Source organism: Oreochromis niloticus, linkage group LG22 (assembly GCF_001858045.2).
Source record: "Oreochromis niloticus isolate F11D_XX linkage group LG22, O_niloticus_UMD_NMBU, whole genome shotgun sequence".
Taxonomy (NCBI): Eukaryota; Metazoa; Chordata; class Actinopteri; order Cichliformes; family Cichlidae; genus Oreochromis; species Oreochromis niloticus.
In genome coordinates this window covers 22,969,186-22,983,675 of record NC_031985.2, presented here as the reverse complement: position 1 = coordinate 22,983,675, position 14,490 = coordinate 22,969,186, and the positions used below count along the sequence as shown (strand labels likewise).

The 14,490-nt window shown below is 41.7% G+C and overlaps 1 protein-coding gene across 1 annotated transcript in view; it reads right to left on the bottom strand.

Annotated features, from left to right (window-relative positions):
- gabbr2 (gamma-aminobutyric acid (GABA) B receptor, 2) overlaps positions 1-14,490 on the bottom strand; it is a 177,445-nt gene that overhangs the window by 36,178 nt on the left and 126,777 nt on the right. The window contains exon 13 of the mRNA XM_003444038.5: positions 13,803-13,925. Within this exon, the coding sequence (XP_003444086.1) occupies positions 13,803-13,925 (123 nt within the window). The remainder of the gene's footprint in view (positions 1-13,802; positions 13,926-14,490) is intronic.

Sequence of the window (14,490 nt, the reverse complement as noted above, 5' to 3'; positions counted from 1 at the left end):
CCTTACTGTGTCACTAAGTCTCTCAGTGGTGGCTCGTTGTCCTTGAGGTGAACCCAGCTCGGTCAAGGCAGCGCGGCGTCGCTGCAGTGTGTAACAGCTTGTGGCCTCGCATGAAAAGTAATTAGCGAAAGAATAAATCTCCAGTAGATCTCACCATAACGTAGTTCACATCTCAAACACACCTGTTACTTTATAATTTAATCTTGCATCTTATGGCGCATTCTAGCTAAGTTGCATTAAATACAGAAATACACTGGTCTCATATGGAATTTACATGCATCCCTTTAACTTATCAGAATTTAGATTATCATTTAGTTATTCATTCACATCAGCGCGCACCAAAGTCAGCAAAAGTACCACATTGATTGAGGACCTGGGATGTATCAAAGAAAGAAAGCAATCCTCTACCTGACTCAATCCCTGGCAGCAGTATTTTCAGCTTAGCCAAGGGCTGGGTTGCAAGCCAGCAAAGGTCACAGTGACTACTATTGGTCGGTCTTTCTATCCTGTCTCACGCTGTCTAGACAAAGAGTAGAGATTAGCAGCTATAAAGACCATAGTATTAGGTCACTGGAGATTGAAAAGGATGTGAAAAAACATTCTACTTTTCTAAGCTTTATAACATCATTTTCTTTTTTGAAGGAAAACATTTCTTACAAGTAGTATCAGTTTAGCAGTGCAGGGTTATTGGCAGGAAAGTAACTAGCATTTCTGCATCAAGCATACTGTTCAGTTCAGAGCAAACTTGAGCTCAGTGGTAATCCTGGCAGAATAGCTGATCACAACATCAGACCATATCAGCTGATGACTCAGCTGATACCATTTTACAAGCTGACAAGTCTCACATAGAGCAAACTATTCAAAATGCTTTAGTGTGCTTACACTTAGTGTTTGTTTTTCTCTGCAAGCTGCTTTGCAACCCACCTCCAACCCACTATTGCTGTTTTCTTACTGCTCTCTCCAACTCCCCACCTCCACACCTACAAATGAAATGACTGGGAGGTCTCAGACCACGGCCGTCCAGATGATGCACAATTACTGCTAATGGAAATAACAATCAACTTTGAACTGTAGTGGTGCTGATCAAAACAAAATGTTCTTAAAACTCATCAGACCACAAACAACAAATTTGTCATTAAACTAAGAGACAAAAACACACAGTTTGTTTGATTCTTTCTTTCTTTTCTGCCATTGTCTTCTCATATTTATTAAAGCTTGAATATTACTGAAGTACCTCAGTCAGTCAGTCCACTTGTCTAGCTATGACAAATTCCAGGCAGCTTATTCCTCATAAAACAACTAAACAATAACGACTCAAATATTCCAATCTAATCAAGTAAAAGGATAGCCCCATGCACTCTTATTTGATCCCTGGCATATCAGCAAATTGTCGATATGTTATTCCCTGTTCCTGTTTAATTTCTCTCTAGGTGTCCCTCATCATCACCTGACTGCTTCTGGGACCACAATCATCATTCTCTGTGCTATCCTGATTATCATTATCATCATCATCATCATAATCATCATCATCGTCATCATCGCCATCACAAAAAGTCACTGGCATCATCAAATGCTGCATCTCTATTTGGAGTTAATAACTAATCATATCTGTGCCCCTGGCCAGATGAGATAGAGCTGCCTTTCCCTAATCTGTGAATGTGCGTGCGTGCATGTGTGTGTGTGTGTGTGTGTGTTAGCCACCGAGCCTTAATGGAATCCTCAGGGCTGTGTATGAGCAGACGAGGAGCATTGATGAATGCGTCTGGTCATTGATAGGAGGTGTCTCTGGTATCAACGAAAGACAGAGAGAGGCAGGAAGATGGAAAGATGAGGGTAAGACCAATTGTATGGATAGAAGAAATGTGAGAAGGGATAAGAGTCAAGGGAAAGAAAGAAACCCAGAAGAGCGCAAGAGACGGACTTCACAATATTGATAGAAACACAAGGGAGGGGAAGCTGCATATTACAGCTGAGTGTTTGCATAAGTGAGATTACATACTATTACAGACTAAAGCTTCAAAAACAGACGTAATCACTTCGACGGTGATATTTACAGGCACACACACATGCACAGAAGTACATACACATATTATTTTGTATGGAGACGTATGAGATTCATGCAAATTCAAATATGCAGACAGTATATCAACAACCAGTGTCCACACTACAGCGCTTAGAGCCGTAGCTGTAAGTGTGGAAACTCTTGACACCACTTTTCATTTAAAAGACTTCTAATTGGTCAATTGCATACCCCTCATGCTCAATCAGCTGTTGCCTAGCAACTGCAGTCCGGGGAGCAGGAAGAGAGGAGTCGAGAAAAAAAAAAGGTTCGGGCAAAGAGTGAGAGGAGAGTAAAAGAGGTGCAGGTGACGGTGGAGGTCGGGGGTAATTCACTGTTTGTGCTTATTTTGCGAGAATGAGAGACAGCTACATGAGGAGGTGAGTGAAGAAAGGGAGGGACAGACGGAGAGAGAGAGAGAAATCACACAGCACATACAGATGGAGCAGAAAGCAAAAGGAAGCAAATGCTGCCAACCAATTCCATATTCGGCAGATTCACTTGAACAGGCTCAGTCATGCACAACCACATGTCCAATTTACCAGCTAGAGTGTCAACAAATACTGCACCTGCGAAGCAGTCCTAAGAGTGCTCTCCCGCATGATTCAACGATAACGCTGTCAGCTTACACCTACAGTACACTGTTGTCCCTCACAAGACAAATACCACTGCATTGCCAAACCATGAAAAAAAAAAACATACTGGGCAAATATTCTTCACAAAATGATGAAATCCTGTGTAAACTAAAACCTCTGTTGACTTGGCTAGATGTCCGGGTTTCCCTCTTCTTCCCCTCCCAAAACAGACTGAGGCAGAGAGGAAATAAATCAAAAACGCAGCAAACATGAAAATGCTTTCAAACTTCAAACAGCTTTATGCAGCGGTAAATCATAGAAGAGCTAACATATCTAACAAGACACGTGGAGCTAAATCAGCTTTAAATATAGAAACATGGAGGCGGAACTCCATTGATTTGTTTATTTTTGAATATTCAGACATTCAGAAGGTACAGCGTGCACTCATAATCTTCTCACAAACATGATTTCAAGTGCAGCACAATATACTTTCATCAGCTGGCACAGTTTGATGGTTACAAAGAAAATAACTTAATCTCAATCTATCAGTGGTCTTTAATTTCTAATTGGGTTGCTCCATTAGCTTTCTGGTCCATAAATCAATTAATTAACAGTTAACATTTAGACCACAGTTGCAAAATCGATGTCCACCCTCTAGAAAGGATGCCACCCCTCCCATGCACACTCATTACTCTAAATATGTTTGCTGTTTTAGGTCAATTTTAGGGTCCTTGAATTATTTTCCCCTTTTCATTTTTGGTTCTCTTGCAATTTGTTCGCTTCACAAAACATTTGTCCCTAAAAACAAATTCAGCTTGAGTTTTCATCAGCACATAATGCAGCACTCTTTATATAGGTTGGGGCATGTGTCCTGTCCAGGTGGAGATAAGATTAAACTTGCTGCTGGCTGGGACATTCAAATACAGGCATAACTATAAATAGAAATAGGGCGTCCCTCAGGTAAGACCTGTCACACAGTTACTTAGAGTACCACAAAATAACAGGCCAATGACAAAGGCACCATGTTGTGCCGGGACCTACAGCACGTACAGCAGAGTAGCTGCACAGTATGTGTAGAAATGGGTACAGAGACATGTGATCGTCAAAGAGCCACTTGCAACTGGGTCTTTTTCAACAGTCAACTATGCAGCTACTTACAGCAGAGCACCTTGTCATTCATTCAAAACACTAATTAACACAAGTTAAATATAACACAGCACACACAGTAACTACACCTTATTATACATGCAACAACACAGAGCTTGCCCATCTATTAGGCAAACTCTCAGATGCTCATGCAGCCATGCAAAGCACCAAGAATGTGTGAGCTCTGTGTACCCTTCCCTTTTATTCTCTCCCTCATATCCTGCTTCCCTCTGGAGAGGGTCGATGAGAAGAGGCCTAGGTGGGTGGCGGTTATCCCTTAATGACCCGGTTTACTTTGAAAAAGCATTGATCTCAGCCAGAGCTTTAATGCTAACAAAGGAGCTTCAAAACCCACCTTAGCAATGCTGCTGCTGCATGGATAATGCGGCAGATGATGTTCTCCTTCATTATGAGTGAAGACTTTGTGACTCTCATTGCGTGTCCTGTGATCACTCATTGGTAAATCCCTGTATAATTTACTTTTTTTAAAAATCCAACAAGCCAACAGGAGTGCAATAAATACAAAACAGGAGTTGATTTGGGCTCTAGCAATGCTAGATAGTGAAAGGAGAGCGTAGTGTCCTTCAGATGGCATTCACATAATCAACAGTTGACTGAAATGGAGAACGTGTGTGTGGGAGGAAGGGGAAGAACAACACAGTTAGTTGTGAGTGCGTGCACGGTGGTGTATAAATACAGTGTTAAGTTTCTGAATTGTTATTATAATTCATATGACTGTTGAGTGCTAATGAAAGCACACTAAAGGTGATCATATTTATTTGTCAATGTAATGTTAATGCCATCACTGAGTTAGGGTAGTTTCTGGATCTGTTTTCGGAGTATTTGAACTTGCTTCTGGTCCAACACTGAATGTCATATTAGCTTTCTACATTCTTGACAGAAGAACCATCGAGGGGTCATTTTGTCCGCACAAAAATGAATGTAAAACCACTATAGCAGCATGCTGGGTTGCCTAGCAACATGATTGTTTTCATACACTTGTACATGAAAATTGCTATAACATGGGCCAGAGCTAGCTAGATGGGACTGATAAATAAAAATATAGGGCACTGTATTTAGATAAAAGATGAGTAATTACTACTAATCTCAGGTCAGTTTTAAAATTTAGCCAATCAGCTGTTCAAGCCCTCTGCTTTTATATGGTCTTTATTTTACCACAACTAATCCCTCATGTAATCCAAAATTCATAATGGTCATAATGGTCTTGTTTTGTAATAAATATGTATATATTTTTAAGATGTCTTTGTTGTTACTTACACATCAAGAAATAATGTATTTGCCATTACTGTTGTTGCAGGACTGGTCAAAATGACCATGGCTGGCAATTCTACGAAGTTTGGCAGTTTGGCAGTTTTACGATGTAACTAGTAATTAGTTCTCAGTTAATATTATATGCTGACCATTTATGAAGTATACACTCAAACTGGTTGTTTTCTACTATTTTGGAAAATAGTAGAAAACATCCGGTGCGCAATGGAAGATACAGTCATGTGAAAAAGGAAGTTTTTGCAGGACTCCATGCATGTGAAAAACTAAGTTCCTTACTGCTACCAAAGGAATCCAGACGGTAAGTAGCAACTAGGTGCCAGTAATAAAATGCACTTGATAAACTGATAATAAGCTAGTATTAGCACATCTATAAACGCAGAAGTTTTGAGAATTTGCTGGTGTGGAAAATTCAGATCAGAATTCACATCAAAGAGCTACATCTCAGACTCTAGAGACCTGAGTTAGCATGTTAAAGTTTAAACGTTTATGACAGCATAATTATTTGCCAGGAGAAAGTCTCATCTCTCTAAAAAGAACATGGCAGCATGGAGTAAGCTTGCAGAGTTGCATCTGAGAAAAAAAAAAACTACTTTGGACAGTAGTCCAAATTGGAGACGATTGGTCATACTGCACAGCACCACCTTTGTCAAAAACCAAACACAGCATATCAGCACAAAAATGTCATAAAACTGTCAGCACGGTGGCGGAGGGGTGATGATTTTCGCTTGTTTTGCAGCCACAGGAACAGAGCACCTTGCAGTAACCGAGTCAACCATGAACTCCTCTGCATATCAACCTACTCTACAGTCAGAACGTAAGGCTATCTGTCAATCAGCCAAAACTTGGCCAAAACTGAGTCATCTAACATGACAAAGAAGTACAGCAGCAAATCTACACCACAAAGAATTTATGCAGGTTGCTACGATGGCCCCGGGACGTCAGGCTAGCGATTTTGCGAGCCCTGAATGTTGAAAGAAGAGTGGGCCAAAATTCCTCCACAATAATGTGAGCGACTAATAAAGTTATATAGAAAACGATTACTTCAAGTAATTACGTCAAGCAGCACGGTGGCACGGTGGTTAGCACTGTTGCCGCACAGCAAGAAGGTCCTGAGTTCAATTCCACCATCAGGCCGGGGTCTTTCTGTGCGGAGTTTGCATGTTCTCCCCGTGTTTGCGTGGGTTCCCTCCGGGTACTCCGGCTTCCTCCCACCGTCCAAAGACATGCAGTTTGAGGGGATAGGTTAATTGGTGTGAATGTGTGAGTGAATGTGAGCGTGAATGGTTGTCTGTCCCTGTGTGTTGGCCCTGCGACAGACTGGCGACCTGTCCAGGGTGTACCCCGCCTCTCGCCCTATGACAGCTGGGATAGGCTCCAGCGCCCCCCGCGACCCTGGAAAGGATCAGCGGAAGCGAATGGATGGATGGATGGATGGATACTTCAAGTTATTGTTGCTAAAGGTGGCTTTAAACGCTACCGAATCACTGGGAGTTGTACTTAGTTTTTCATAGGACTGCAGAAGCATGTTAGACCAAGAGGATCAAACACATTTTAGTTCATGGCCCCAAAAAAGTTAAATTTGACCTCAAGTGGGCCAGACAAGTAAAAACACTGGATACAAGCTGACAAGACATGAAAAAAATCTAAAACCATAAACCTAAAGCCTATTTTCCCCCCCAAATTCACAGTCTGTCATGATATATATTCTACAATTTACAGAGCCTAACAGAAAGTCATAAAGTATTCACATGTACATGAGTATTTTACATGTATAGTTACAAAAAAAAACTTGTCTAAATCTAAAAATACTATAATCTTTCCTTGTGTTACAAATTCCTTTGCAAAACTATCCAGTGGGCTGAATTTGACCCTTTGAACCAGCTGCTAGTTTAACACCTCTGACTTAACTGTCAGAGTAGAAGGCTCACACCACTAGCGAAACAGAAACATGACCTTTGCCTACATAAATCTAAAACATTTCTGTTTAGTCTTGGCAGCTTTTCTTAGATGAATGAGCACCCACGAGGAAGAGGTTTCTAAAACAATCGTCTGACCACAACAGCGTGATGGATCTGGAATTCTGACACAACTAAAAGCTGATTTTATTAATGAGGTCACATAACCCACAGGCCGCTCTGACAGCAGAATCAGAGTTTAGAGAGAATACATTCATACATATAAATGTAACACCCATGTAAGGTGCAAAATAAAAGGGTGGCCAATAACAATAAAAACTCAAATAGCCTTGGTGACCTTGACACACAGATTCCCACTGGAGTAGGACACGCATTCTCTGACTCAAGGAAATTTGCCGGCACGTGTCTCCCTCCCTCTGGCCACACTCGCTACTTTCCCCAACTCGGCCCATCAACACCAAATCCTGACTGGAATTGGGGCCAGATGTTGATCCCTCCCTTTGAAGAGGTGGAATTGAGAAACTACACAGAAGATGGTGAACTGAGAGTAGAAAAAAAACTAGTGAGGAAAAGAAACACCAGAATGAAATGAGACAGAGAAAAGGGGGTGATGAAGAGAGGTAAAAAAATTGAGGATGGGGGAAAAAAAAGAGTGGTTCAGTCCAGCCTGAGTTTCATCCACTGGCACTGCTGTCAGAAAGCACTTTTTTTTCATCCCCTGCTTTTTTAGCACACTCCCAAAGGGTAGGAGCTGGACAAATAAAGAAAAGCAGAAGAGGGGTAGAGGATGGAGTGGGAGTCGTGGAATAAATAAGGAGGTTTGGCAAACAGAACAGGGGCTGGTGACAAGATTCTGATGGCTAAATGTCTAACATAGGTAGAAGGCAATTCAAAAAGTAAACAATATAAGCGCATGGTGATGAAAAAACAACATGAAATAAAAAAGAGGGGACTGAATGTGAGAAAACCTTATACCTGTGGGTGCAGGAGAGTGTGTGCGAGTGTGTTCGTTAAGTCTGTGTCTGTGAGGGGGACTCTCAGTCAAGTGAAAAAAAAAGAAAGAAGGTGGGTGGACAAAACAGCCAGGTCAAAGAAAGGGTTGTTTCATCTCTCGGCTTAAAAATACAGAATCTGGATATAAACGCATTAAGTATTAACCTCTCTACTTGATATTCATATGAATGAATAATTTAATGCAATTACTATCACATGGGGGTGATGGATGCAACATGCCACATTAATACAGCATATGCAGTCAAATGCAACGGAGCGAAATAATGGGGACAAATGTCAAGAATGAAGAGTGAAATGATTCAGCAGGACAAGTGGCAGGCAGTAGCGATGCAAACAGCACAGCAAAAACTGCCAGGACTGCTTTGCAGAGTGACTCTAAAGAGTGGAGTCACATTGATAGCAGGTGCCTGCTGTCAGACTGGTCTGATGTCATTATTAATAGAAATTACAACAGATGCAAAAACCAGCCTTCTTATTTGTTGCCCACAGCGTGACTGTTGTCTGCGGTTACTTTTCCTGTCTTTTTTAAGAAATGATGTTAACAAAAGTGGTTTTTTTCTCCATCTTTTAAAAATAGCATTTTTAAGTATTACAAGAACAGATGGCATTTTACAGCCTCCCGCCAAGAGAAATGGCTGTGTAATCTGAGTAATTGCCTTACTTAAGATGTATCTTCATACCACAATTTTTTTTAAAACAGCGCTCAAATGCATTTATGTTACGGGCAAATAATGAAGACCTTAGCAGCGTCCTTTAGCCTCTGGTCGGATTAGTTGTGCATCTTAACCCTCGCCACTTTTGTCTGAACCTGGCAGTGAAGGCCCTGTCTCGATTTCCATTGCTGATAATGAGGGCTCCCATTTAAGCTAATCAGCATCATGTCATCGCTGGATAAAGATGAATATTTCCACATTAAATGCTAGTGGTGAGTCATACTTTGGCTTGCTCGTCCGATGATATGATACTGGGACCAGGTGAGTGCATTGACAAAGCACCGGGATAAAAGTCCCTCCACCCCCCCTTTCTCTCTTTCTCTCCTCGTCTTGCTGCATACAGGTGGGGGCAGCAGAGGCAGAGAAGCAGAGGTAAACTCTGAGAGATCTTCTGGAAGAAAATCCGCATGCATGAATATGTATGTGTTGATAAATCTGTTCTGCTTCGATCAGCCATTGACGATCTATCAGCCTTGGGCATGTATTTCTGTGTGGATGCTTAAAGTTTTCCCAGCATGCGTTGTCATGCTGAGACGGGTGCCTCAACCCGTTATTTTTGTCTCATGAATCAACAGTGCCGCTCTCTGCGTTATGGATGTCAGGAACCATGGCCGTTGCCATGGCGATGCCACACTGCAATATTCTTTTGCAGCTCTCCTGCCCGCTGATGCTTGCAGCAGCTTCCAGGCTGCAAAAAAAATAAATAAAAAAATACACGACAGAGGAGGGAGGGGAAGAAAGAGAGGAGAGGAGAGGAGAGTAGAGGGGGTCTGCGGCAGGATTCACCAGAATGCTAATCATCCTTTCTTGACAGTTTGTCCTTCATTATGCGGGGGGGGAACAATACCCTGGATCCACAAGAGTGGATATTAATGCATCCGTAAACACACAGACACACATACAAAAACACATCCGTGCATGACTTGCCACATTCCACACGTGTGTACACTGACACTACAGCATGTGTCAGTACTGCAGGGCTTAATTTCTAGCAGCCAGCAGCTGCTGAAACATCCATGCCATTAAGGAATGGACAATTATTAACGAGCCACAGAAGGGAGTTTAATTGCTCACTGCAGCCCAACAATTCCATCAGCATTCCCAGGATATTTGGGGGAGCGGTCAGAAGGATTCCTGCTTTCAGTACATTAAGCTCTCTGAGAAAAGAAGGATGTGGATAATATTCTCTGAGCTGTCATGATTTTAAGTTCACTCAGTGAAGAGGGAGGGCTGTAATTATCATCTTAGTCCATCTACATTCCACTTTGTTTTGTTTTGTTTTGTGCTTTTCTTTATTCAGCATGTGAGTCTTTATTTCATAGTATAGTATATAGTGAAAGCAGAGGTAGATTGCTTATAGTATCAAGGTCAAAAGTCATTTTTTTGGGAAAGCACCATTATCCATGTAGTGCAATTAAAACTACAGGCTTGAAGTGGAGCCATAAAATATGACTGGGGGGTGTGAGGTTACTCTCCTCCCATTTGAAAGACTTAAAGACTTAACTCCCCGCACGATCTTTGGCTCTTCTTTACTTTTATTTGGGAGGGTATTAAATCAGTGATGTTTTATGAAGCGTTCCACAAGGATCTATTGTCAGCCTCTTTAGTTTCATCTTCTTGTTAATGCTAATAAAGGATGCAAAGGGGAATGGCCCAGTTTTGTGAATGGTAGCTCATTAAGCTTAGCTTGCTAGATTCAGCAATGGGATTAGCCCTGCGGAACAGAATTTTTCCAAGTTGCCCATGTACATCGCAAGCCCAACCATTTTATCCAAAATCTGCGATAGCCACTGACTTTGGCCACACACTCACTTTGACTGTGTCTATTAAATTAAAAAAAGAAAAAGAAAAACTGAATACACTTGTTGTTTAGACAGCAAAGACAGCCTCCGGTGAAGTGGTACAAACAGCAAAACTGGCAAACTAGGTAGCACTGTGACAGTTCAATAACACTGCACTGACATACAGTGTATCCTTGGATACAGCAGGTGGGTACAGCTTAGCGAACCCAAGGTCAACTCCAATTCTCCACAGAGGTGAAATGTGAGGGGGTGTAGGGGAGTTTCTGACAAAGACAGAGCGAGAAAGAGAGAGGGAATGAAAAAAAAGAAAACGAAAAAGAGTGTTGGCCAAGCATGATGCGGTAGTTCACAGGAAACTGGGTAACTAATGGTCCTTCTCTTTGAGCCATTTACTGTTAGTGAGTCAGTCACTGGCTCCTGAGCTCCATGGAGACCGTTTACCACGGTCCTATTCCCCATCCCCTCAAACAGTCAGACTTAATCTACCTGAAGTTTCAGATCAGAAACAACACACACAAACAAACACACACACACACACACACACACACACACACACACACACACACACACACACACACACACACACGCACGCCGGACTACAACTGCAGGAGATAATGTAATAGTACTGGGGAGAAAATGAAATATGATGGGATCACTCTGCATTATTTATTATTATCTTCTTTTTACTCGTCTTTCATTTTCATTGGATACTTGTAGATCACAATACCAACTGTTCCAACACCTCACTGAACCCAGTGGAAACGCTGAGTTATTTATTGCAGTGCTTATGCCATTATGTGCATGGCTTAAAACCCTTCTGCCTCTGTTTATAAAGCAATATTCTCGTTAGTTTTGCTTTAAAATTGATGATGCTATTGATGAGTTATCCTTATCTCCTAGCCTCTCTTTGCTTCTTGTCTACTTTCAGTTTATTTGGGTTGCCTTCTGGTTTGTGGTCCCACGTGGTAGGACCACAAACCTGGAGGCCCAGGGTGCAGATGAGCTCCAGGCTGTCTCTTCCCTCAGCTGAGCCCCAAGGGTCCACTGGTGCCGGTGTTTGAAATCTGGCAGGCAAGGCAGGTTTGTGGACCCTATGCCTCAGCCCAGGCATGCAGATTCATAACCTCAGGGGAAATGCAGACTCCAGCACTCAGTGGTTTATATATATTCACAACCCTCCCCTGGCCGGGACATAAAGTCTGAGACTACTCCATAAGGAGTCAGCTGCCCATGCTGATAACATTCACAAATACTAAGCAAGGCTTTGTTTCCCTCTTTCAGCAGGCTTAAATATATAAGTGGCTATATAACCCAAAAGAAATACAGCTTTCTCTAGAGTTGTATAAATACCTTTCATTGTAGATCAGAAGTAGTCAGAAAATGCAAATAATTCTACAAATATAATTTACATTTTTTCATCAGGGTTCGCAGACTGGAATCTTTTTATCGAGGACTCAGAGAGAGAGAGGCTCTCTGACCTGCTACTCTTTGATAAGCACTATTTATCACTTCACAAGATTTTCATCTAATTGAAGAAAGTCAAAATTGGGTGCAAGGTACCTTTCCACCCCCACAGGACCTTGGCAACAAGCTAGCAAACAAGAAGAAAATCTATTCAGGATGATCAAAAGAAGTCTCCAAAAACAGACCCGGATTTTCACCGCAGCCTTCTGGCAACCTCTGTTTAGCAGCAGGGTCAATGACTATGCAGCTAATGCTGTCAGTTTCTGAGGATTCCTAGGATGCAGTTAGCCATCTTGTGGCCTGCATATAGAATTCTGTGGAACTCATTGCTCATTAGGTGAAATGTCATCTTAGTACTATCCGTGATCTCCTGTTTGTCATTTGAAAGAAGCAACAGTAAAGTAAATGTAATCACGCTGTTCCACTGAGTTTTTAGCCAACACATAAAGAGAATAATACACTGTAGCATTAATGCAAAGCAGATTTTTTTAAAATAGTGTTTTCAATTCAACATACCTGGGACCTGTAGTACTACGCAGGTTCAGAATATCTAAGATATCTTTCTGCCATCTGGCTTCACTTAAGCTAACAATAGCTGTCACCTACTGTATGTGATGGTGGTGATAAACTCAATAATAATAACAAAGCTTCACAATCTATCTAGGAAGATGGTTGGTGGTATGTTTTAGGAAGACTGTGCAAGTTAATCAAGCAATAATATTAGGATAAAATTAGTAATCCAACTTCAGTTGTTCCTTTGAATTAACAGGGTATGTTGTTTGAAAGCCTTTTTCCTTCAGCTGCAGCCTGGAGAACCTCGTGCAAATTGTTAGTGCAAAGTGTTTGTGCCCAACATTCTGTGTATGTGTCTGATATATTTGATTAGGTTAACAGACTCAGTTAAACCAGTGACTTTTGTAATCATCTATATGTTATTGTTTTATCATCTATTTCGAGACTATCGGCATTCTCAAAAACAACAACAACATGTACAGCTTGAAGAGTCCCTGGCTAAAGTTTCATGTGGAGCAAAGTGAGCAGATGTACTCAAACAATTAGCTTTCCTAAACCACAGCTGCTGTATACTTCATTAATAAATCACTATTATAGCCAGATCCTTTCGCCAGTGGCTCTTCACTGCACCAATGATAAAAAAAATGGGCACTCCTACTGACTTCAGGCAGTATGCTCAACACAGAAATATGAAATAAAAAATAAATCACCCAATTCAACCAAAGCGACTAATACCTCTGAGTATAGAAATATTCACTTGCCTTGCTAATGTGTGGATTCCCTTAATACCACTGATAGTTATGTGCTAATATGCTATGCCTAACTGAAAACACACTTCACACATCATCAACCTCTAATGCCAGAGCTACAGTATGTTCAATTGAGCCAATTGCGCGCAAAGCTAGACTAATCCTGCACCAATCTCAGAAAATCTGAGTCTCTTTACAGTCACAGTATACTGTAGCAGTTTTAATTTCTGCTCTCCGCCATGCCAACTCTCCAGCGAAGATGAAACGATGCCAAGTGCCTCTTTTCCAATGGAGCTTGCCAAAGTCTCCCATTCAAGCTGGCAAATGTCCGGCCACAGGATGGGCACAGGAGGCAGCAATGGCTAACATCCTGACCCAAAAATAACAGGCACAACAAAGATGCTCATGCAGGAGCCTATAGCAGACATTTTGTTTTGTTAAACTCAAAACACCCAGGCATTTTTAGCAAGACTTTGTGTCACCAAGACTCCCCACCAGCTAAGGTAAGCTTCATAACCAAAAGCACTGTAAGTGACCACCAGTTTAGACAAGATGACTGACCTCCAGGCTGTATTCCTCCACAGTCCTCCTAAGTGGGTCCACAATCTGCCAGCAGATGAGGATGCATAAGTCGATTAGCAGCATCCCGCCAACGATAATCAACAGCTTCTGGTCCTTTATGATCTGAAGAGGGAAGAGAAAATTAGGTGCTTTTATTAGCTAAATAGCCCACACCTGCTAATGTTATGTGATAATGCAAGTATCTGTAGTGTCATTTCAGACAGCATTTCTTATTGACCACACTAATTATGTGAAGTGAGTTATTCACATCCCATCTGAGGTCCTAGACCCCTGCTGTTTTCATTTTAACCATCTAATCAGGGTCTGGTAACAATGTATTTAACTGCAAATGACCACCTGCTGGGATCGGAATCCAGCCAGGCCCGTGAGTCCAAAAGACCAAGGCCTGGTTCAACATTCGATAAAGACACATGTAGTATATTTTGCAATATTTTGTAATCATCCCGGGGCTGTAAACCACGAGTGGACATTCAGTTGTGTCAGTACTATGCCACCAACAGGCAACAGTTTTGTTACCTTGTGGTGAGAGAATGTGGAAAAGATCCACCAAACAAGAGCCACTGCTGTCAACCACAAAAGCTCCTCCTTTGTACCCTGAACTTTAGAGGGATGAAAGCCATGACCTGTTTGTGATCTTTATTTATAATAGCGTTTGACTGTCTGGAAC